Source organism: Ictidomys tridecemlineatus, chromosome 6 (assembly GCF_052094955.1).
Source record: "Ictidomys tridecemlineatus isolate mIctTri1 chromosome 6, mIctTri1.hap1, whole genome shotgun sequence".
Taxonomy (NCBI): domain Eukaryota; kingdom Metazoa; phylum Chordata; class Mammalia; order Rodentia; family Sciuridae; genus Ictidomys; species Ictidomys tridecemlineatus.
In genome coordinates this window covers 92,516,459-92,541,468 of record NC_135482.1, presented here as the reverse complement: position 1 = coordinate 92,541,468, position 25,010 = coordinate 92,516,459, and the positions used below count along the sequence as shown (strand labels likewise).

At 39.9% G+C, this 25,010-nt stretch overlaps 1 protein-coding gene and 1 long non-coding RNA gene across 3 annotated transcripts; one reads left to right on the top strand and one right to left on the bottom strand.

The window, feature by feature from the left end:
- Positions 1-226: 226 nt before the first annotated feature.
- Positions 227-19,149, bottom strand: Arhgdib (Rho GDP dissociation inhibitor beta). Of its 2 annotated transcripts, none has more exons than XM_040280961.2 (6): positions 19,003-19,149; positions 9,362-9,545; positions 8,298-8,381; positions 6,198-6,274; positions 3,721-3,784; positions 227-897 (listed from the first exon to the last, which is right to left on the bottom strand). In XM_040280961.2, exons 2-6 carry the CDS (start codon positions 9,537-9,539, stop codon positions 698-700), a joined length of 603 nt encoding a protein of 200 aa, XP_040136895.1. In that variant the 5' UTR covers positions 9,540-9,545; positions 19,003-19,149; the 3' UTR covers positions 227-697. The 2 variants fall into 2 exon arrangements, with proteins under 2 accessions (XP_040136895.1, XP_013216827.1); XM_013361373.4 differs by lacking the exon at positions 19,003-19,149 and adding an exon at positions 18,792-18,919.
- LOC120888347 (uncharacterized) lies at positions 14,891-22,395 on the top strand. The gene is made up of 2 exons (XR_013423063.1): positions 14,891-14,988; positions 20,751-22,395. It is a non-coding gene; the product is annotated as an uncharacterized LOC120888347 (long non-coding RNA).
- The last annotated feature ends 2,615 nt before the right edge of the window (positions 22,396-25,010 follow it).

The window sequence follows — 25,010 nt, the reverse complement described above, 5'->3', positions numbered from 1 at the left end:
AGAAACTCCCATAAGTAAATAATTATGAAAGAACTCAGATTCAGAGTTTTCACCATCTGTATTCTGAACGCTCATTACCCAATGTACTACAGTAATCCATTCCCAAGGATGTAAATACTCCCAGAACTGTGGACCCCCAACCCCATTCCTCAGGAAAACTGGAATGGGAACCCTTTGGTTTACCATATTTGTTTGATAGAAGAAATCAGGGAAATGAGGGTCTCAGTCAGAACAAAAAGTAGTTGTTTTATTCTTACTCTCTTGTGTTGTTTACAGTAGTATCTCCCACAAAAGAAGAACCCCAACTGGCAGGGCATGTGACAGGGCATGGAGCCAGCAGCAACCACCAAAGAATCCAGGAATTGGAATGAGCTACTAAACCTAAGGCAAAAGGACTGTTCATGGTAGTTTGCCAATTTCCTGGCCTCTGGTTGCTCGGACAGGAAGAAGAGAGGGAAACATTAAAGGGGATGGAGAACTTGAAAGAACGGGCTCTGACTGGGGGGTCAGAGGAAGCAGGCAGGGTAAGCCTGAGTATGAAGCCACAAGGCCAAGGGTGGGATGAGGTTCGTCCCTGTGGAAATGTGGGTGATGTGGGAGAGGGAATCTAGCTGTGGACAGGAGGGAGGAGGGACAGGGTACCCTTGTGACTAGGAGGGTTCTGGGTGGCAAGGGGAAGTTGGATGGGCAGATGCACTCATTCTGTCCAATCCTTCTTAATGGACAGGTTCCACTCCCAGGTGAGGTGGTCTTGCTTGTCGTCGTCGGTGAAGAAGGACTTGTTGTGGTATGTGCCCCTGGCCAGCATGCCCTTGGGAGCCTCCTCAGTCGGGGTGAGGAATTCATACTCCTCTGGCCGAGGCCCATAGCTGCCAACCATAAAGGTTGCTTTATCCACTAGGAAGAAAGAGAAGTTCATGAGGGTAAGAGTCTGTTAGAGGAGAAACACACACTGCAAATTAGGGAACTTGGTGCAGAGCCTCTATTAGAGGAAGCCAAGAAAACGATAGTTTCCAAGCCTGGCTGAATGTCAGTTTTACCTGGAGCATCTTGTTTTTCTTTTTTTTATAATAAAGGGACTTTCAATAACAGTTTCCTTTGTCTCTCTCCCAAGGACTGTGGTTCAGCAACCTGCTGTGGGTCCCAAGAATCAGTGTTTGATAAAAGCATCACGGCTCATTTCCTGATTATCAGGAAATTTGGGAATCCAGGCTCTTTTTATGTAGCAGATTATACCATTTGAAAAATTTTAACAAGTTGATGCCTCAGGTCTGGTCTCAGCATTGCAACTACCTGTGTCACGTAATGTTTTGGGCCTCTATTTCTCTATATGACAAACTTTAAGGACTGTTGTCTACAAGCTATCATTCTATGAACATATTAACTGGAGGAGACATTACAACAGATGGTGATCAGAATAGGCAGAATTCATGGATGCAATAATTGGATGGAAGGAAAAAAATCAGCAAGTTGGTAAAAAATAAAGCATTGTGGAAAATGATGAAAATAGCTAAACAAATTTATTTATGGGTGAATAACTGGATTAGAAAGTATGAATAAAGGTAAGGAGCTTCACAGGTACTATATAACTGGCCCTTTAAGCGTTAATATATTTGCAGGAACAGCTACAGACACATAATCTTCCTCTTGCCAAAGTGAATTAACAGGGTTTTCTATGCTAAAAGGGAATAGGAAATTGAACTATTCATTCATGAAATCAGGAGTAGGAAAGTCCAATTAGTCTCTTACTGGTCAACAGTTTTCTCTGGGATTTGAGTAATTGATCGGTTCTGCTGTCAAGTGAATTTATCCACGTCTTCCTGCTCCATTGTTTGTTAATTTGTGGGATTAGCCTGTGCAGTACTGTTTCCCCCCCTGTGGGGAAGAGAGTCTGGAGCAGAAAGGAACTGTGAAAGTGCTTCTGTCACTTTCCCATCTTTTCCTCTGAACCCATATTAATCAAAGAAAACTGAAGGCGAGTTCCTGATGCATGTCAAGAATAACAACAGAATAAATAACATGGTTATACTATTTTTTTCACTTAGATAGCTTTTCTCAACCCTATAAAGATTGACTTACTTAAAAAGTTTTTTCTCAGCAAGAGAAACAATAAGAGAGGTAAATAGGGAGCCTACATCCTGGGAACAAATTTTTACCTCTCACACTTCAGATAGAGCCCTAATATCCAGAATATACAAAGAACTCAAAAAATTAAACAATAAGATAACAAATAACCCAATCAACAAATGGGCCAAGGACCTGAACAGACACTTCTCAGAGGAGGACATACAATCAATCAACAAGTACATGAAAAAATGCTCACCATCTCTAGCAGTCAGAGAAATGCAAATCAAAACCACCCTAAGATACCATCTCACTCCAGTAAGATTGGCAGCCATTCTGAAGTCAAACAACAAGTGCTGGCGAGGATGTGGGGAAAAGGGTACACTTGTACATTGCTGGTGGGACTGCAAATTGGTGAGGCCAATTTGGAAAGCAGTATGGAGATTCCTGGGAAAGCTGGGAATGGATCCACCATTTGACCCAGCAATCGCCCTTCTCGGACTATTCCCTGAGGATCTTAAAAGAGCGTACTATAGGGATACTGCCACATCAATGATCATAGCGGCACAATTCACAATAACTAGACTGTGGAACCAACCTAGATGCCCTTCAATAGATGAATGGATAAAAAAAAATGTGGCATTTATACACAATGGAGTATTACGTAGCACTAAAAAATGACAAAATCATGGAATTTGCAGGGAAATGGATGGCACTAGGGCAGATTATGCTAAGCAAAGCTAGCCAATCCTTAAAAAACAAATGCCAAATGTCTTCTTTGATATAAAGAGAGCAACTAAGAACAGAACAGGGAGGAAGAACATGAGGAAAAGATTAACATTAAGTAAGATTGGCAGACGAGTAAGACGAGTGGGGGGAGAGAAAGGGAGAGAGAAGGGAAATCATATGGAAATGGTAGAAGACCCTCAATGTTACACAAAATTACATATAAGAGGTTGGGAGGGGAAAGTGAGGGGAAACAAGGGAGAGAATTGAACAACAGCAGATGAGGTAGAGAGGGAAGATGGGAGGGGAGGGGAGGGGGTTAATAGGGGATAGGAAAGGTAGCAGAATACAACAGTCACTAATATGCCATTATGTAAAAATGTGAGTGTGTAACCGATGTTATTCTGCAATTTGTATTTGGGGTAAAAATGGGAGTTCATAACCCACTTGAATCAAATGTATGAAAGATGATTATCATGAGCTTTGTAATGTTTTGAACAACCAATAAAAAAAAAGAAAAAAAAAGAAAATTGAACACTGCCTTCCACGATCCTCCTCCCAACACACATAGGCCTTTTCTGCCTTGCATTTCTTTGACACTTGAGTTTTTCATCTAGGATTTTCTATTTTACTTTTGTGAGTATTTTTATGTCCTTTATCTCATGCAAACATAATTTGGTTACTTTTCCCATATGAATAATGGAACTGAATTCCAGAGGCTGAGTGTTGAAGGTCAATGGCTGACCCTATCTAAACTAGATATCCCCAATGTTGACCTTGCCAATAATGCCTAGGTCAGAGGTATTGTGTGCCTTTTCATAGGGCGGGCCTCCACAGCTTTTCTCAGATTCTTCTAAGAGTCTATTTACTAAAATTTGTTAATAATCAGAGAGAAGCAGATTGAGATAGTATAAAGTCTGGATTCCTTACCTTTCAGCCCAGTCCGGTAGGTGTGCTGGACATACTTCAGGCCTGACACAATATCCTTGTTCACCTGTTAGGGGGAAGGATCCACAATTCCATTCTTTAATTCAGATTAAAAACAGGCTTTCACTTTTCCTCCTCTTTCCTACTGATCCTGCCTAGCTGTCTTCTCTGTGGATGAAAAAACTAAAGATTTAATCAGAATGAGGATTCCTATAATTACTTGGTGTGATTGCAAGGCAGAAATTGGAGAGAAGAGATCGCAAGAGTCAAAGTTGCCGATCCAATTCTAAGCATTCAATACTGTCACTTTTATGGTTTTGGAGGAGAGGGGTGGTTCATGAAAACATTGTTCCGTTATTCTTCATCATATTCCTCCTTCCTCAATGGTCTAGTAGTCTGGAGCTCCCCTTCCTCAATATTACCAACCAAAAGACCGTCCTTGTCTCAGGAAAGGTTATGAAAATACCAGTGGGAAGTATTTTGTAAATATCTTAAAACCGTCACCTCAGAGTGACCCACTTAGCATATGAAAAACAAACGACAGGGAGAAAAGTGGTAATGGAAAACCAGGTCTGGGAGATGGTCATGACCACCATTGAACTGAGCCTGGACTGGGAGTGAGACGATGGGCCACATGCACTCATCCTTTCCTGTAAGTAATGGAGGAAAAGTCCACTTGCATCAGGCAAGCATTTGGGGTGCCCGTCCTTGTCAGGTGTTGTCTGAGACACTGCCGCTTTCCCCAAGACTTTCAAAGAAAATTCCCTAAAGCAGAATGAAAATAGAGACAGCCCAGCACTTTGTTTTTCCGTGACTCATTTTACCTGGGACTGAACTGGGTTGTCTGTTAATTTCACACAGTGGTCATGTCTATACAAACAAGTCAGAGCGGACATGGAGTCATTAGCCGGAGGGCTTGGGTAACCAGTGACATGAAGAATTAAGACATCACCAAATAATTTTCCCCCAACGATAATTACGGCTCCCTTTACGTGTTGGCTACTGTAGTTTCACCACTAGAACCACAGCAGGCCACATTTTTGGAGCGTTATAAAGTTCAGGCAAAAAATAAATAAATAAATAAATAAATAATAGAAGGGCCTTGAGAGCAACTTTCAGAATGAAAGAGGATTTTGGGATGTGTCAGTGGTATGATACACGCAGATTCCCTTGGAAATCTTTCAAGAGACCTCAGTAAAGATTTAAATTGCTTTTCAATTGTTTTCAAGTTTGATCTGGCGTTTCCTGTAACTGTAACTTCATGCTAGGACAGACCACAGGCAGGTTTTGTGTGGGTCACACAGAGCCTTTTTTTTTTTTTTAATTAAAAAAAATTTAATGGTAGAATCTGACCAGAGAGTAGTTTTTTCTCCTATTAGGGACAAGGGCCATCTTTACCTGCCCTATTTCATTTGCTGAAAACCGGCTTACTAAATTGACAACGCGATAGCATACATGATTGAAAATTGCACTGATGTGTAACTCATTCTAGGTGTTTTGAATACAATGCTTTATCAAACCCCTGGGTGCTCTAGTAATAAATAATATGACAGGAAACAGAAATCCACAGTTCAGTGCCCATTACAGAGTACAGGTCAAGAAAAATATTTCCCAAATGAAATAATTCTCAGGCCTATTTGTATTGGTGGAGAGTAATCTTCATCTACCCTGAATAGTATCCTGTACCTAGGGGAAAGAAAGGACCAGAATGCAAGGAGAGAGAGCAGATGAAGTCTTGGTGGAGCCCAGTCCCTGGAGAATATGACTGAGTGGGGAATACGGGGCAGCCAAGGCAAACACAGACTATGAAGCCAAACAGTGCATTTCTGACTTATTTGTTTTCAGAGTCAAGGCTATTTTTCTGGTGTTTGTGGTTCCTCGTTGGAATTTATGCCCTATTCGTTAGGTGTCAGTTCATCCCTTATTTAGTTTTGCTCATACTTGGTCACGTGCTCTGCAACTGCAATGGCAATTTTCAGATATTTAGCAAAGAAAACACTCTCTAGATTTGTCTCATCATTGAGCCATTAGAGCTAAGGCTTTATCTATTCCATTTTCCTATCTGTTGATCCATTTATTTGTCTTTTTTTCTCATTATAGATACCATTTAGAGAGCTTTGTGTGAAATATTGGAAAGAAAGGGTATACAATTTCACCCTGCCACAAGGAGCTTAGGTGGCGCAAGGAAGAAATGTCACAAGTAGTACAGTGTGTAGCAGCATGCAGCTCATGGGTGTGTTGGGAGTTCACAGAGTGAGGGACCCTTTGGCTTCGAAGCATCCTGACTACAAAAAGGCATGAAGCTAGGGTGGGTCTATACAGGTAGGGCTCAGAGCTGAGAAGAGAACTCTCCAGACCCAGGTCAGGAGATAGAGTGGGAGACAAACAAAAAATATGCCAATGTGATAATGCAAGGAATTTAGTAGTTGATTATAGGGATGATGAAAACCCTGTAGAAATACACAGGGAAAGATACTTACTTTGAAGTTGATTTTGACTCTGTATTCAATACCTTCCTTTAGCACAAAGGTTTCTTTTTTGAGGGCTTCAAGATCCCCTGTGAAAAAAATATTTAGAAAGAATTTAGTCTCCTCCAAAGCAGCTGCAGAAAGAGATGAATGAACTAAGCATCAGAGCCATTTGTGGGGCTTATCGGAGAAACATGATCCACAGGGACCTCAGTTTCAAAGAGCATTTGAGATCCGATCCTGTGCAAAATCTTACAGTTCAGTTACAAAAGAATCTTGGTGAAGACTTTCCCTCTGAGTTTAACGACGATGCTAAATATATATAATGTTATCAGTAATGAGTTATAAAGATAATTTTTCCCAAATATTTTGACTTCAACTGATGAAGGTAAATCCTTTCTAATTGTCAATAATAAAACGTTTAAACCATCACAGAGAAAATCTGAGTCATCTTTTATTCTATGGAAAGTTGATAAACATATATGTAATCTGACCTAGAGATGATTAAAATATTTGCTCCTACCCCTCAAATAAAGCTATAAGAAAAATATGTTCATGTAAGCTATGTATTTTTATAGATTTGGTAATGTGTGTGGCATTTTCTAGCTTTTAAAAACTGCTTCTTTTGATTCTTTTTTATCATTCTAAATAGATATTCGCTTTGGCAATTGCTTTTGAATTTGCTTTTATAACCTCATTTTTCTTTAAGGAAGAGCCCTTCAGTTGTAAATGTCTCAGGCTTCAAATAACTGGAATCTATCCCTAATACCTGTACTCTGGTTCAGGAGGTAATTGTGCTATGTTCTTTTCCTGAGGTTTAATTTGACATTCAGGGTGTGTGTGTGTGTTGTACAGCTCTGTGTGTGTACTTCACTATGAAAAGTAGAATACCTCTGCCGTGCAGATCAGCAGCTTCCTCATGATAGGAAACCAAATTGGGGTCTTCTCTGCAGGCAAAGGGGACAGAGACCAAACTTCCTCTGCAATATCACCAGGCCCTCTTGATCAGCTTCCCTTAGTGCTAACTCAGACTTTATCTTGCAAAGTGACGGTTGTACCTGGTAACATTGCATCATTTTGTACAGGAAGAGGTCTGAGTCCTGGTGAGAGACAGCAAGTGTCTCGGGGGAGAGATGCTGTAGCCTGGAGGTCTTTGACTGTGTGCCTGTGCGTCTGCTCTAAGGGTTTCAGTTGAACAGGAAGTGTCTTCTCAGCCTCTGATTTCCTCCTTCTGACAAAGCAGTCCATATAAGGTAAAGAGTCGATCTGTCCTGTCAGAGGGAAGTTCCTCGCTGCCAAGCCCACTGTTCCAGAGTCTTGCTTTGCTTTGCCTCACCAGAGTCTAAATTTTGAATATGGCAGTAATTTCTTTTTCATTCAAGATCTGCCTTTACTGCCTCCCTTGTCTGGTTCTGGGACATTTGCTCATCGCCCGCCCCCAGGTGCCCTTTTCCCTCTTCACACTCAGCTTGCCAATCTCTCCCCATCTCCTCAAGACCTCAGACTCAGAAAAGGACTTGACTCTTAGTCACAACTGGTGAAAGAAAATCACCTCTTTATTTGTACATATTTTGCAGGAAAGCTGCTGATATAACAAGAGCGAAAGCCCTGAGCTTGATTATAAAGTATTTAACAATGGGATTTCTAGCTCTGTTCAGGATACCTTCAGGTAAGTTTTATTGCTGATGTAACATTAATACTGTCCTTGGTGTTTAGATTGTGTAAACATTACAACTCCAGAAGCACACAGCTTGCTTCTTAATATTTTCATTTGTAGTCTTTCTTAAATGAATAGTCATTTTCCTGTTATCATGGGGAAATAAACATCTGAAGTAAATATCATACAAGGAACTACATCAAGGGTCTCTGTCTACCTCCAACTCCTTCAGTTAAACCGAGTTAAAGTTTTTTTTTTTTTTTTTTTTTTGTCATCAAATATGGTAAATATCGTGTATTCTACCAGTATTGATCTACTAACTGGTCCCTAGCATGTATAACTCTGGGAGTCACCTCACTAGGATCTTCTTCAATGAGGACAGGGAACAAAGACTAGATTTTTCCCTGTGATATTTTAGGTCCTTCTGAACAGTACAGATATACGTGTCCACTTACCGGTAAGATCCATAGTGATCGGTCCTGGTGCACTGTCACAAACCAGGGTAAGTCGGGTAACAGTGACATTGGGGACTGTTGGGTCTGCAAGATAAAAAAAATAATAAGCACAGAGAAGATATCTGTGTATAGTGTGTGTGCATTTCAAACAGAAGAGACCAAATATAAAGAAAAAAAATGGTTCTCTATCTGGAGGAGTAGAAGTGACAGATTCACCATGCTTGGTCTCAATGGCCTTATAAATTGCAGTGATGCTAGCTCTGCTCCAGGCATTGCAGGCTCATCTTAAAGAACAACATTGTGGGCTGGGGATGTGGCTCAAGCAGTAGCGCGCTCGCCTGGCATGTGTGCGGCCTGGGTTCGATCCTCAGCACCACATACCAACAAAGATGTTGTGTCCGCCGAGAACTAAAAAGTAAGTATTAAAAAAAAAAAAAAAGAACAACATTGTGTATTTCATGAGTGGCTGTAGGTCAGCTGTTCTGCCCATTGGGCATAGCATGTTCATGTCTTTGGGCCCTGTCAAATCCTGCTATTGTGTATGTGGAAGAGATGAATGGTCAGAAAAGGACTGAGCAGGCTGGGGATGTGGCTCAAGTGGTAGCGCACTCGCCTGGCATGCGTGCAGCCCGGGTTCGATCCTCAGCACCACATACAAACAAAGATGTTGTGTCCGCCGAGAACTAAAAAATAAATATTAAAAAATTCTCTCTCTCTCTCTCTCTCTCTCTTTAAAAAAAAAAGAAAAAAGAAAAGGACTGAGCAAGGGAAAGAGAGAAAATGTGAGAGATAATGGAGAGAGGGGAATGCAATTCTAAGAGGGAGTCTGGAACCCTTTCTAAATCCTCTCTATGTGTGATTTTTACTGATCTCATTGCTGATTTACATCCTATCTCCTGTGAAGACTTAATTCTACAGTCTATAGCTTTATTGAGCATGTATAAATTGTGCCTCACCCACCTAACCCTGCAGTGGGTCCTCTTTCCTTTGCCTCTGCTCTGGAGTGGCTGCAGTGCATGTCCCACCTGGGGCCATCCACCTGCCCTCTCCCTGTGCACACACACCTGCTATCACAGGACCGTCTCCCAGCAGCGTTTTCTTGTACTTAGTTAGACTTTCATCATCTTTATCCATCTCCTGAAGCTCCTTCAGGGATTTCTGAGGTGGAGGCTTATAATTGAGCTTGCTGTCTAGCTCATCGTCACCATCATCCAGCTGTGGCTCTGGGTCCTTTTCAGTCATCTTGATCTAGAAGAGAGATGATGAAAGTCCTTTAGCCAAAGCCACTGGATATGGAAGATGTTTGAGAAGCTGCTGCTAGCAACCTTCCTTATCCTAGTGGACCTCTGAAATGAGCAGCGATTTTCCAGATTTGTTCCTAACTCAACCTCATTATGTTTCATAAATAAGATTGCATTCTAATCATTTCTCTGACCCTCCTGATTTTTCTTTACTGCAAAGAGTTTCTCCTATTCATTGAATACAACTGTCAAGAAATAAATGGTCTGTGAACAATACAATACAACTGAAGAAAACATAGCACAAACGTTCCCCCTAATAATAATAAATAGCCTGATTCAAATAGATACAGGAATGACCAGTCTTTCCAATCCAGATGGGCTTTCTAGTGTCAAAGCTCCCTGTATGCACCCCTGCAGTTACAGTGATTTAAAGAGATAACCACGTAGAGTACCCACCAAAGAAATGGTTGGCTTCTTCCCATTAACTCTTTCCTGAAAGCCTGCAACACTCAAAGGTGACTCATGAGGAACTGTGGACCTTTGTCATACCTGCTTGAAGTGTATGGATAGTTCCCCGCCCCCCAGCATTGTTAATAAGTCTTGAGAATGGGCACCAGGTTCTATGTTTTTCTTAAATCTCCAACAGCGTTTGTACGGTTCAGGCATTATATACATTTTCACGGATTGACTCATCAGGTTTTAGATCTCAAGCCCTTCTGTTCTTTTTACTTGCCACAAAATAGCAAAGGAGTCTTGAATTCCCCTGGACAAAATTTTAAGTGTAAGTTTGTTTTTAGTAACCATCCATTCGCCTCCACTTTCCCGACCCGCTTACTCTTAAGTCCCTTCCTGGCCTTCCCAAGTGTCCAGTGATTTTTCTCTCAGACCCCATCTGGGTAGACCCTGGAATGTTTCTTCCTTTATCATTTCTTACATTGACTTGTTTTGTGTGAAAACACTAAAAGAATACCTACTAAATCTATGTATGGGTGTTAATGACTGAGAGCATATGTGGTCACAGATTTTCAGAGCTGACATGAATCTTGGAGGTGATCTATTCTATCCTATCATTAAAAAAAAAAAAATTGAGATCCAGAAGTTAAGAGAATTGCCTGCGTTCACATAGCTGGATGTGAGCTGCCATGTCCTCAATAAGAGGAAAAATTCCTACTGGAAGAACTTAAGGGCCTCTGACGGGTGGCAAGACGTCTGGTTGTCAGGGAGATAGCTGGGCCAGGAAATCTGGCTTCCTTCAGTTATCTGGAGGGAAACTCACTGCCAGCCTGTGGGTAAAGCCTTCATTCCTCTTAAGGAACACCTCTTAAGACTGTATCCATCATATCTTACCTGAGAGACACTGCACATTTCTTTGTAAAGTTCTTGAAAGTGAAAATATTTTCGTCCAAAATCAGTTGTGGTTTTGAACGTCAACGTCACTGTCATTGGCAATGGGAAGCAAGATGGTTTGGAAGTGAGGCCAACAAAATCAATTTCAACAGAACAAAAATAAAGAGGAAGGAAGGAAGGAAGGAATGAATGAATGAAGGAAGGAAGGAAGGAAGGGAAGCCAAATACTAGGAGCCTAGATTAGTTCTGAAAGGAGCCTCCGTGCCATGCCAGGTCCACTTCCTGTAGGAAGGAAGCCTATAGGCCTGTTCCCTTGGCAACTCCAGTCTCAACTGAAGAGCAAGCATCATCAAACCTGAGCCTCCAGAGACTAACAGAAAAACTTAGCGACTAATCGAACTCATATTCCAAGCTACACTCAGGGTTGGAAAAAGGAGGAGGAGGAGGAAGAGGAAGAGGAAAAGGAGAAGGAGGAGGAGGAGGAGGAGAATGCAGTGTGTGGATGTTGTAGTTATGGGTAGTTTAAGGATAATCGATCATGAAGGGGCAGATGAAGAACAAACCGGATAAGACTATTCAGATGAGACAGATTCACTTCTGGGGGCCTAGGAGACTAACAGCTAACCCAGTGGAGGCCCCAGGATAAGTCTGCTGACAGGGCATCAGGAAGGCTATTTACAGTAATGAGGGCACCTCAGCTGCCATGGACAGGCCTTTCTGGAATATATTGCTTACTTCTAATAAGTCACTGCTTAATGCCTGAGTATCAGATGGTGACATGACACTCAGTCCGTAGCTCAAGGTGACTTCACCAACCTGCAGGGAATTGAAATTCTGCAGCCTCAGATCTCAGTTTTAAAGGCAGTATGAATGAGGGGTAGTGGGAAGAGGCAGAGATAGAAATCGATATGGTCTAGTGTGATAGATTGGATCTAGTGGAATATTTGCTAACTGTGTGACCATTGGGAAGTCAATGTAGCTATTATCTTATTAAATCTAATATTTTGTCAGTTCTGCACTTTCCCGATTCATTGCAAACATGATTGTTTCATAAAGATGAGAAATATTTTTTTTGTTCAAAGACATTGAAGAATGAAGGGTAATGAGGGGTTACTGTATGAACTTGGTACTGTCAAGAGGAGGAAATTGGGGACCACATTTTAAAATAATTTGGTCTAAATACAGCATAAGAAAAAGAAATATGAGGCCATGTGATGCAAAACTAGCTCACTGAGGAAAGCTGATTAGAAAAATGTGAAAATGTATTAATACAACAAATAAAAAAACTGGAAAAGCAGTTCTTGGAGAAAGACTTTTGAAACAAAATTGAGATCACAACTAGTTGGTAAGCACCTCTTGTTTACAAGACATGGCACTTTAGCACACACTGATGTTTTTTTTGATACTGGATGGAATGGAGGAGGGGAAAGCTGAGCTATCCAGCCATACTGAGAAGGCCCTTTTGGTGTGATTGATGGTTCTTCATCTTTTGGGGTATTATAGATCTCTAAAAATCTGATAAACATTATGGTCCTTATCTCAAGGGAAAAAAGAACAAACTCATTAAATTGTGCAAATGATCCAGGGGTCATGGACTCCAGAATCCTTCATAGACTTTACAGGAGCCCAAGTTCTCTAGATTAGGAACATGACCTTGAAATGTAACCCCCTGGAAAAATGAAGCAGAGAGTTGAGGGTTAGCAGGGAAGTTTGCTTCCCCAGGAGGTCCAGGCAGCTAGATCATTGGCACATACAGCCTCAAACTCATGATCATGTCCATCCATCCAAAATGCTGGATTGTGTAGAAGAAGATATGGTGACAACTAGGTCTCAGGGAGGGTAGCCATCACACCAGGCAAAAAGCACAGGTGCCCAGGGAGAGCCCATTAGAATACTGTGGTCAACCTATTTATTTTGGATGATTTTTCTCCTCATTAAATTGGCCTTATTATTGCACAAGTTTGGTTCTGGATCTCTAGTAGTAAATCCTTGAGCAAATATCCAACCGTTATGGATTTTATTCTCAGCTCGGGACTCAGGGAATTATATCACATATCTATGCTTTCTTTTCTAAACCTGTTTATGCTGATTTTTCTTGACCTGCAGTCATGTGTCAGCTAAGTTACCAGAAACTTAATTATATTGTCTCACTCATGTAAATAAGAGAATATCTATTCTGTTTTATTTTTTAACATTTATGCAATTTCCACAAAGAGGCTACATTCAAAAATTTAATTTAATTTAATTTTTTTCACAGATGTAAACCTTCTTTTCTTTCATCCAACATCCCTTTGCATAATAAAGGATACAATATAATAACAGTAGATAGTTAACTGAACTCTTGTGATGAGCTCCTAACTTAACAATTTAGTGGTAAGTGCTTTAAATGCATTATTTCATTGTAGCATCACCGTGTTGCAAGGTAGACTGTTCAAAATTAGAATCTGGGACAGAACACAATATTGAATATTTCAACTACATAAAAATTTTAAATTTCTATTCATAAGTAGTAATACGTAGTAAAAAGAGTAATGGTTTAAGCTGTCAGAATGAAATATTTGTAATATATTTAACAAGAGATTAATATCTGGAATACATAAATACTTTCTAAAAACTAATTTAAAATTTTATTTTGTATATTTAAGGTGCTTTAGCATGATGTTTTGAAATAAACACAGATGTGAAAAACATTAAGAGTCAAGCAAATTAATATCCATGTCACATGGCTATCCCCTGCCACCGCTTTGATGATAGGAGAACCTAAAATGTATTCTTTTAGCAAACATTATGAATAGAGTAGAAAAGCATAGTACAATATCATTATCTCTGGGTAACCTTAATTCTCCCAACGTATTTGGTTTAACAATGATTTCCTAAACAATATGTCTATATATTTAATGACAAAGATTTTCCCTTTTTAGCCTCTCATTTTACAGGTATTTGCTGAAGTAAGATTAGGAGTTTTATGCAAATTCAACAGGTTGATTTCCAATCCCATCATCTAAAGAACAACCAATTTTATTATTGATATTAGTAAGTGTTTTCTTAAGTATTATCTCATTTAGTTCTCATGACAATTCTGTGTGCACCTTCATTTTCTTACAGATCAGGAAACTAAAATTCAGGTTAAATGACTGCCCAAGAAGATAGGTCATATAAGGGACAGAATTAATGTCTGAGACCAGGTTGTCTGACTTGTAGGCACTATGGTTTGCTGCTTCAATTGTCTTGACTAAGAAGTCATGGTAAAATTAGAGCTTGTTAGTCTTCTTGGGAATCTACCTGGAGGTGCACAAGCAGTGGTAAATATTTCTTTGCAAACTCTGCAGGGACAGCTTTAACAAAGCAGGGAAGTGTCAATATTGAGATGGTTTCAGTGCAACTATATTCCTGCATTGCCTACTGCAAATTTCTTAACCTCTCTGGGTCCCCAATTTTGTGCTCTGCAAAATTAAATTGTTGCATTAGAAGATCCGGAGACCCCTTCTTAATTCAACGGCCCTCAAGCTCCCTAGTTTAAAGAACACTGTGAAATTAGAAAAGAAAAGCGGAAGTGAAGAGGTTGTGGAGAACCCAGCCCTTCAGTGTAGAATATTCTGATTCTGGTTGGGCTTTTCTTACTTTCCTCACCCACTACTCCACAAAGTGGGGTTGGTTTTAGTGTGTTTGTTTTTGTACTTTGGTTCTTTACCCACAAAAAGTGAAATGGAGAATTAGTCAAATATATGTTTAATGAGGCTGATGTGGACTCTGTCAGGCCCCAAAGCACACATGGCTCTCTGTCACCAGACATCTCTATTCCACACAGGCTGACACAGGTGGATTTTCACAGTGGCATCCTCTCCCCTCCCTGCTCATGCCTGCCATTCAGCAAAGCAATATCAAGTTTTCGATGTGCTGAGTTGGGGATTTAATCTTTTCAGGCTCCATTAAAATGCTAAATTGAATCAGGATGCTCATGGCATGCATATAACATAATAAATACTGATGTTTTTGCTTGCAGATACAGTGAAAATGTGAAGACAGTGGAAGCAAAGCACACTTGAGCATATACCTGATCTTAGGATGGAGCACGCTTCTCTGGTCTATTAACACAGCTCCAGGTGAGTTGAGGTAAACTCTTGGGTTCACATGAAACAAATCACCTGGGTAACTTAGAGAAGCATGACTTTCCTATGTGATGGAACATGGACTTAGAGTCAGGTCGACCATGGATCCAAATCCTGGCTCTGACTTATTACAGGACTTAAGCAAGTTATTAACCCCAGTAAGCCTGAGTTTTACCCTCACCAGCAAAGTAGGAATAATAATCCTTCCTTGACACTTTGAAAGGTTGAAGAAAAAAAGAAAAACTTAGGACTGTACTGGTCAATGGTAGATGCTCAACAAATATTAATTCCCTTTTCTTCTCTCTTCTCCTGCCCCAATGCTGTTTTGTGGCATAGCTTCAGTGATGCTGGGATCTGATGGCCTAGGTACACCAAAGGCTTTTACCCCAGACAGAAGCTGACCAGGTCCATACCTTCCTCCTCAAAACCAGATTCTGCTTCTTTGAGCAGTGGGCAAGAGGCAAGAAGTTATGGGCATTGCAAGGACTGTTTATAAACAGAATCAAACTTAAAATTGGACTATAACTATTCTTTTTTCTTTTGAAAACTTCCACATAATTTAATTTTAGATTTCATTTATTGTTCCCTTGCCTAATTGAAGCCAGAAGTCACTCTGAATGATGAGAAACGTCAGTGGACTTCAGTACCAGCCAATGGAAACTATTCCTTAGGGCACTGGAACAACACTTAGCTCCAGCCCTCCCAAAGCTGGGTCTGTTCGAGTGTGCTATGCTAGATTATGCATCTAGACACATAGATCAGAGGTGGTGTTTTGTTTTTGGTTTTTTTTTTTTTTTTTTTTTGGTACAGGGGATTGAACTCGGGCACTGAGCTACTGAGCCACATCCTCAGCCCTATTTTGTATATTATTTAGAGATAGGGTCTCACTGATTTGCTTAGTGCCTAGTTGTTGCTGAGGCTGGGTTTGGTCACGGAATCCTCCTGCTTTAGCCTCTTGAGCTGCTGGAATTACAGGCATGTGCCATCCTGCCCAGCTAGACCAGAGTTTTAAAATATGAGGTGGAAAAGGAAAAGATAAGAGACATAGAGGGGGAAGAGGCGGAGTGAGAGAGAGATGAGGAAGGGAGAGGAAGGATAAGAAGGAGAGGGAGAGAGAGAGAGAGAAGGGGAGTGGCCAGAGAGGAGAGAGATGTGGAAGTACCAGAAGCAGGGGATTTCCATCAGAGAAGTTTCTACACAAGTCTCAACATGCTCGTTAACATGGAGTCTCCACTCTGTGTTGGCTAGGTTATGTCTTCCCCCAAATCTGGGACTACAGATCTAGAGCAAGCAGGTCACAGAGAGCTGGACCATCTCGGAAAGAGTGTCACCATTTCAGAGCTGGTCCAGGATTTGACTGCTCTGCTGCCTGCCTGGCAATTTGGTGCATTTGGGAGTTTCGAATCTGTTATTACTAAGGACACCAGAAGGTGCTGGGTTCTGGAGTCCACCCTGGCCTCTCAGGGTTTCCAGCAATATAGGGGACTCCCTCTGTTCTCTGTGCTCTCATTAGCTCAGCCCCATGAACAGCCAAACCTTCGAAACCGGATAAGAAGAAGCACAGCAGTGCCTGAGAGGAGCACACCTTGTTAGATGCAATAAACTTTATAATTAATCCAGATGAGGCTACAAATTTATAGAAGTAGAATTAACATTCTTCTTCGTGAAACAGTAGATTATTTCTTTCTGAGTGTTCATAATATGCTCTTCTTTTAACCTGGCCTTTCTTTTCTTTTCTTTTCTTTTTTTTTTTTTTTTTTTTTTGCAGAAGGAATGAGAACTAATAGAACCATTAAGCATTTCTGAATTCCCACCACTCTTTCATGAGTTTTATTTTAAATAATCCTTTTAAAAAAATGATGCATTAAGGAAGCCACTACTAGGCAAAAGTTTATCTACTTCAATGACTCAATATATTCACGGAAGTTTTAAATTAAGCATGAAATGTTACTATTCAAAAACAACTTTTTATGACCTTGTGTACTGAGAGTACCAGACCCTTGGAGGAAACCCAAATGAATTTTACCAGGCCTGGCTGTGGGAACCAGACTTAGTAAGTGCTTATGGAAAGATGGATGTTGAAGATGTTTCAGAAGCAATAAAACCCCAGGGCCTGCCTCTGTAGGTCTCCAACATCCTAGGTAACGGTAACATTATCTAGGAACAGGGACACTCAGAACATGGAATTAGAGAAAACAATTCCACTAAATGCTGTTCTGAGGTATGGTAGCTATTGATTTTTTTTTCCTTTTCTTTTTGGTACCATTATGTGACTTTAGTGAAGCCAAGTCTGAACATGTCTGAGCCTTAATATTCTTCCCCTGTCCTCTCAGGATAATAATTTGAATATACCTAATACTAGGCCTGGCACATAAAAGGTACTGAACAAGCATTGGTTCTCTTTTCTGTCTGCTTCATTTTTATTCCCAGGGCTTCTCTCTTACTGTTAGCTAAAGTTTCTAATATATTGTGTTCCCATAAACTTCTCTCAGAATAACTTTGCTGTTCTGAGCTCCCAGGGAAGACAGAATCTTAATGTTGCTCAGTGAAAATTTCCCTAGGGACAAACACTCATGTTCTCCAAAACAAGGAAGGACTAAATTCCAGTTCCTGAAAGATGTCGGCCAGAGATTGGTTGGCTAATACACGGTTATTCCTCATGGGTTTCATCTGCCCAGCATAGAAGGACAATGAATTGTTCTGTTCTCTGAAGGACACACATCTCACAAAATAATAAGTTAATCTTGTTACTAAATCTGTGCTATATTCGGTATTAGGAAGGACATTTTCTTATAAACTGAACAAAAGGAAAAGGCAAGGTTAATGACATCTTTGGTGACTGGACCTCCACCCAACAGGTCACCATAAAACCCTTGATGTCCCCTGCTTGATCATCCCTGCAATGAAGACTCAGGATGAAAGACCTCCTTGCAATGGCTCTTGGTGTCCATGTGAAGACCACCAAGTGAGGGTCTACCTCCCTCACCCTGAATGAAGAACTGCTCAGGGTTTATCAGATACCTGCAGCAAATTACCCCGAGTCTAGAGTTCCATCATGGACTGTATTTACAGAACATGCCACCTGAAAAGTTGGGAAGAAAGTACTTGAGGTCAGGTCTAGCACTTCTAACGGCAGCCAAACTTGAGACCTTCACAGTTTAAAGACCCAAGGTCCACTGTCCTGTCGTAGCCAGGCCCACTTGAATTCTTTTAGAACCTGTTTCCTTTAATAAATTGCTTGGCATCTTCCATGTTTGCTTTGAGTTCTCTCCAAAGTAAGGGGCTATTTTATTTTTGGCAGTAACAGTAAACATCTTTCTGCCCATCCCTCTACAGGAATTTAACCCACAGTTCTTGTTACTGGTAGAAATTCTATCACTGTGTGGCAGATGAGTAAGTAAGTGTGTTCCACGGCACTTCCCCTTGTACTTTAAGGTAGGACTTCCTTGTGCATTTCTCTCATACCACCAGTCAGATCTTTAATGGAAAACAGTTTAGTGTTTGACAGCTCTGAACCATTTTTTTTTTCTTTCTCTTTTCAACCAGTTTCTTTACACTGTCTGCTTAAAAACAGGAAACCACACATCTCCACCCCAGCACAACCCACCTTCCACCAAGAGTCCATATCAGTTTGTATCTACAGGCTTTCGGTTTCTGAGCTTGGCCAAATGCCTGCTCCTGCCTTGCAGGAGACTCTTCCAGGCACTCCCCAGCAGGTATCTTCCTGGCCCTTCTCCAGAACATTCAGGATTGCATCTCCCCTCCCTCCACAACTGTCTCCCCTGAGTCATCCTTACCACTCCTGCTCTGACTTCCTCTTCTCTGCAGAACTGTTCCAGCAGCAGCTTTAGCGCTTTCTTATCATTAGGTTTGTGTTAAAAAAAGAATGCCACCCCCCCCAAGCCCCTCCCAAAATCTAACTGTGGAGGGCAGTGGCTTAACTCAGTGACTTCCTACATCGCTCTGCACCCACCTGGAGCCTCCCCACCCCGAGGCATTTCAACTCACATTCAGTGCTTCACGTCTCTGTCCGGGGTGCCTCTGTCTCTCAACTCTGACTTCTGAGTACTGGCAGTTAAAACAGGAAGGAAGTTAGTGAGAAAAAAAAAAAGTGTTTTAAACCTACTTGAAGAGGAAACCCTGGGCTGTCTCAAATCCTGTTCCTTTGCACTGCCTATCTCTTGATCAGCCAACTCTGAGCAGCATTCTTGCCAATTAATGGCACATGTGGGAGCCCATGTGACCTGATATGCATGAATGTACATGCAAGGGGATGGAGCCTATAGCAAACGAGAATTATGAATAATTGTGCAGATATGTCTAAAAATCAAGTCACTCCAGTGCTTAAGCTTAGTGAGGCAAGCAGTCTAAAACCAGCAGTAATGAATTCAAATAGCTTTACTTTGTTTCACCAACTTCTGTTCCTCCTAGGTGCCTGCCAGCTTCTTCATCAGCCAGCCATGTTGAAAGTGTGCTGGCAGTGAACGCAGAGTGGAAATTATGAATGTTAAGTGCATATACTTGGTGCTAAATTTAAAAAAATTTGTCCTCAAACAAATTCTTGGAGTTTTATAGGTTATAATTTCAAGATGTAGCTTCATATGGCACCACCAACAATAAAGTGTTGTTTGTTTTTGTTTTTTTTTTTCTAATTTTTCCTTCAAATTAAACAAAAGCTGAAGCACTCCCTTTGATCAAAACTAGGGATGCAGATTACAAAATAAAATGTGACTTCATTAATTCATAGTGTTCTAGCTCAGAATCTGGGACAATTTCACAAGTGCTAAATTTGGTTTTATACCATATCTGAGGAGATGATTTATGAGACAATTAAATGGGAACAAGTTGCCAAGACCATATTTAAATCACGTGAGGAGAAAAAGTTTTTAAGCACCTAAGTCATACTCATTCTATGATATTGTCAATAATAAATGCTTGTTTGTACTAATATTTCAGTATTTGTATTTATGTCAAAATGTTTAGAACTATTCAAGCAAATCTGTTTAAGAAATGAACATTAATTTCAACAATATATAGATAGAAAATGGCCCTTGAAATGAAGTACATAATTTTATTATAAACAGAAACATATATTAATATACATAGAAGGTAGTAGATTTTCCTAGCTGCTGGCCCTCTGGAGGGGGCACATTTATTCATTTGATATTTCTGCGACGACTTCTTTTCTTCCAGCTACTGTTCCAGGCACTGATGTACACAGCAGACAGACAAACTCTCTGCTGTCCTGTGGAGTTTATGTTCTAATGAAGGAACAATTGAAAAATAACATATGCAGAATATATTAATTGAACCAAGAAGGATTTAAAAATTATAAATTCCTGGTCTATCTGATGCTTCCCATTTCTCACAATTTCAGGGAAGACATTATTAGCCTGGCATGACATTTTGTGCCTGCTGAGCTGAGCCTGGCATGCCCTCACAATTTTTCTTAATGCAGGACTATAAGCAAAGGTGTTGGAGATATTCAAGCCCCCAAATACTGCAGGAGCAGTGTGTGTATGTGTAACCTATGTGCTACTGTTGGGGGAGGGGAGAGCATTCATAATTTCATCAAATTTTCAAAGTAGTCCCTGACCTCAAAAAAAAAATAGAAATTATTTAGACATCATTTTAATGATATAACTATGAACTTTCAGTAAGTTCAAGGGAAACTGATAGGGTCTCCTAAAATATTTTAGCATCACGTTCAGGGCAGTGGTCTACCCCAAATGACCCCTTCTTGTGTTCTGTTGCAGGTCATTGTTCACCTGTGTTATCAGATGGGAAAACTGAAGAGGTTCCTTTAAGAGAGTTAAAATGGGAGACACTCCACTTCCAGTCCATGCTGATGACGGTGGGTTATATACTGAGACTCCCTCTTCCACGTCTAATGTACTGGTACAAGAAGGGGCCTGTCATGGTAACAGCCCGTAAACACTGCAATGCCTAATGAAATCAACAGATCTTGGAAACCTGCTTTAGAGTTTTTAGAGAAATCATTAAACTTTTTAAAGTATTTTCCAGCCATTGCAAGGATACAGCTAAAAGGTAAATTCTTGGCAACTCTTCCATGGGGTAAGGCCTTTGCCATGAACCTGACCTTTTTGGGGCACAGATATTTCGTAGAGGCTACAATACACTAAGAAGGCGTTCTGCCCTAAGGCTGTTCATTCTGAAAAGAGTCCATGCAGCATCCACAGGAGCCCTGCTGAGGGAAGAGCTGAGCCTCAGGCAGGCGTCCCAGTGCCAACTCCTCCTGTCAATGTGGCCTTGGGCTAAATGGTTTTATTTCTCTGAGCCTTAATTTTTTCATCTATCAAAAAGGGATGATACTGATCTTCAAAATTGCTGGAAGGGTTGGAAAAGATGTGTGATATCTAGCAGTTTTTACTTCACAGTACATGCTTAATAAAAGACCCGGGCAAAAAAAATGCATTATTGCCATCATTATCATTTTGATCCTTTGGCTGTTAAGCAAATATTAGAATAACTAAATCTAACTGCTCATGACCACTCCACGTCAGTCTCAAATATTACCTCCTCCTCCTTTGAAGCTTTGCATCCACGATTCAGAGCAAATGAATTATTTTTTTCCCTAGATTTCTAGAATGTACAATTTTATAATATGCAATATATATGACATATTGAACTACACTGTGTGTTGTGTCTTTTTCTGAAGTTCTAAAGTGTGTAATTATGCAGTATACTTTAGAACTCTAGTAAGCACTGTTTTGTATTGTTAAGCAATTATTTTGTGAATATTGAACTTATATTTCCAGCTAAATATAAAATGTTTGAAGGAGTGTCTCTTCAGGTCCTTGCCATTGATTGATTGGGTTATTTGATTTTTTTTGGTGATTAGCTTTTGAGTTCTTTATATACCATAGGGATTAGTGCTCTATCTGATGTGTGAGGGGTAAAAATTTCAATAGATGAATGGATTAAAAAATGTGGCATATATACACAATGGAATTTTACTCAGCAATAAAATAGAATAAAATCATGGCATTTGCAGGTAAATGGATGGAGTTAGAGAAGATAATTAATGCTAAGTGAAGTTAGCCAATCCCAAAAAACCAAATGCCGAATGTTTTCTTTGATATAAGGAGGCTGACTCATAGTGGGGTAGGGAGGGGAAGCACCGGAGGAATAGATGAACTCTAGATAAGGGAGAGGGATTGGAGGGGAAGGGAGGGGGCTTGGGGTAATTAATGATGGTGGAATGTGATGATGATTATTATCCAAAGTGCATGTATGAAGATGCAAATTGATGTGAATATACTGTGTATACAACCCGAGCTATGAAAAATTGTGCTGTATTATGTAATAAGAATTGTAATACATTCTGCTGTCATATATAACAAACAAACAAACAAACAAATAAAATGGTTGAAGAAAGGATTACATCTTACATACCTCATATTCCTTGGAATGCCCAGAATAATACTTAACTGAATTGTGTAATAATTTGTGTAAAATTCTTCAGTAGAAATATGTGTCTACATAGAACAGCTATGCCTGCATTCTTCCCCTACTCCACCCCTTGTTCTTCCAGGAGACTATGGCCTTGGGGAGGGATGAATGTGAATATGGTCATGTGCCAAGAGGATAACTGAGACTTTTACTTTCTTCTTTTCTGTGTATGCTGTCATGTGTCACTTAATGACAGACGTATTCTGAGAAATGTCATGAAGTAATTTTGTTGCACAAATATCACAGAGTTACACTTTACACAAACCTAGATGGCCTAGTCTTACTATGCACGTAGGCTACATGGGATAGCCCATTACCCTGAGGGTATAAACCTGTGCAGCAGGTTATTGCACTAAAACTGTAGGCAATTGCAAAACAATGGCAATGGTATCTTTATATCTAAACATATCAAAACACAGAAAAGGCAGAGTAAAAATATGGCATAACAGATTTTTTTAAAAATTAAAAAATTGTGTGTAGGGAACCTACCATGAATTGAGTGTAGAAGACGAGGAATTATTCTGGATGAATCAGTGAGTGACGGGGGAGTGAACGTGAAGGCTAGGACACTGCTGCCCACAACCATAGACTTTACAAACACTGCACACCGAGGCTACACTGCATTTATAGAAGTACTTTTATTCAATAATGATTACCCTTAGCTTACTATAAATTTTTACCTTATAAACTTTAAAAAAATTTTTAAACTCTTTTGTAATAGCTTCCAATGAAAATGCATTATGCAACTGTACATAATATTTTTCTTTATATCCGCATTAAATAAGCTTTTTTCTATTTCTATTTTTTAACTTTTACACTTCTTTGTTAAAAACTAAGACACAAACACACACTTAGGCCTAGGCCTCTGCAGGGTGTCAGGGTGATCACTGTCATTTTCTTCCATGTCTTATGTCACTGGCAGGGTCTCCGGGGGTAGAAACATGCATGGAGCCATCATTTCCTAAGGTAACAGCTTCTTCTGGAACTCTCCTGAAGGATCTTCCCAAAGCTGTTTTATCATTATCTTTTTTTTTATAATTCTGAATAACAAAATAATGTAATTAAAAGTATACTATAGTCAATACATAACTATATTATCAAGTATTAGGTACCACACATAACAAACACTATGTTATGCTTTTACACAAACTGCAGTGCAGTATGTTGTTTATTCCAGCATCACCACAAATATGTAACTGTTGTGCTGCTATATTACTATGGCTACAGTGTCACTAAGTGATTTAATATTTTAGCTCCACTATAATATTATGGGACCACATCATCTATGTGGTTCATCATTGACAAAAATGTTGTTATGAGGTACATGATTACATATGACATACTGAACTACAATGGCTGTATTTCATAATTTTGGCATAAAGACTCTTCTTCTTCTTTTTTTGGTACTGGGGCTTGAACACAGCAGCACTATACCACTGATCTACATCTCAGCCCTTTATATTTTTTGAGACAGGGTTTTACTGAGCTGCGATGCTGGTCTAGAAGTTGCCATCCTCCTGCTTCAGCTTCAGAATGCTGGGATTACAGGCATGAGACACTGGGCCCAGCCATAAGGACTCATTTCAAATTTAACAAACAATAATTCCCAATTAGATGTCAGAAACTGCCTAAAGGTAAAGACAAAAAAAGATAAACAAAACATAATCCTAGACCTCCAGTTGCTAATAACTTAATAAGGGAAGACAGAGACAAACTTGTGGTGAGCACAGGGAAAGAAAACTTACATGAGTATTGTGAGGGCATAAATAAGGAAGTGGCCACAGTGCTCAGTCCTGGAAGATAGTAGGTGTTGGGCGTTTGATGTGGGGAAGGTTGCAAGTGGAAGGATATTCTAACAGGACAATGGAAAGGTTCTGACCCAGTGATTGTCTGGAGTCGGGGGTCTGTTTGTGTGTTTCCACAGGGAGAACAACAGCCGATTTGGATTCCAGAGAAACTAACCAAAGCGAATTCTACAGACCAAAAAAAAAAGGTGATTTGACTCAAATCCATAACAGCTGATATCCAGAGCTCCAGCTTGGCTATTCTTACATCTGCGACAGTGATTAACCAGGATGCTTTTTTCAATATTTATTTTATTATTGCCTTTATCCACATCATAAAGTTCTATTTTATTTTTGAGCTCATACAGACCTAAGTTAATGTTTTTCTGATCAGTTTTATTTTTTGACTGTGGAGTTTTTAAACATTGCAATGGAGATTTCACCTAGGTAAAGCTACAAGGCCTTTACTATAGTCTTATGTGTTGTATGTTACGTGTGCACACTTCTGTTTTGTGTTGTATGTCTGTATGTGCGTATGTCCATATATCATATATGAGGAGCGCTCGTGAATAAATGGATCTGAATTTTTTTATTCACGTGATTTTAATGGTTTAATTTAGATTGGGTACACAGCTGTTGAAAATTGTTTAAATATGTGAACAAATAAGGAGGTTAACAGATCTGTTTGTTTACTTTCACCTTTCCTTTTCATTATATTTAATAATTCTGTTCAGGATAATGTAAATTGTTCAAAAAATT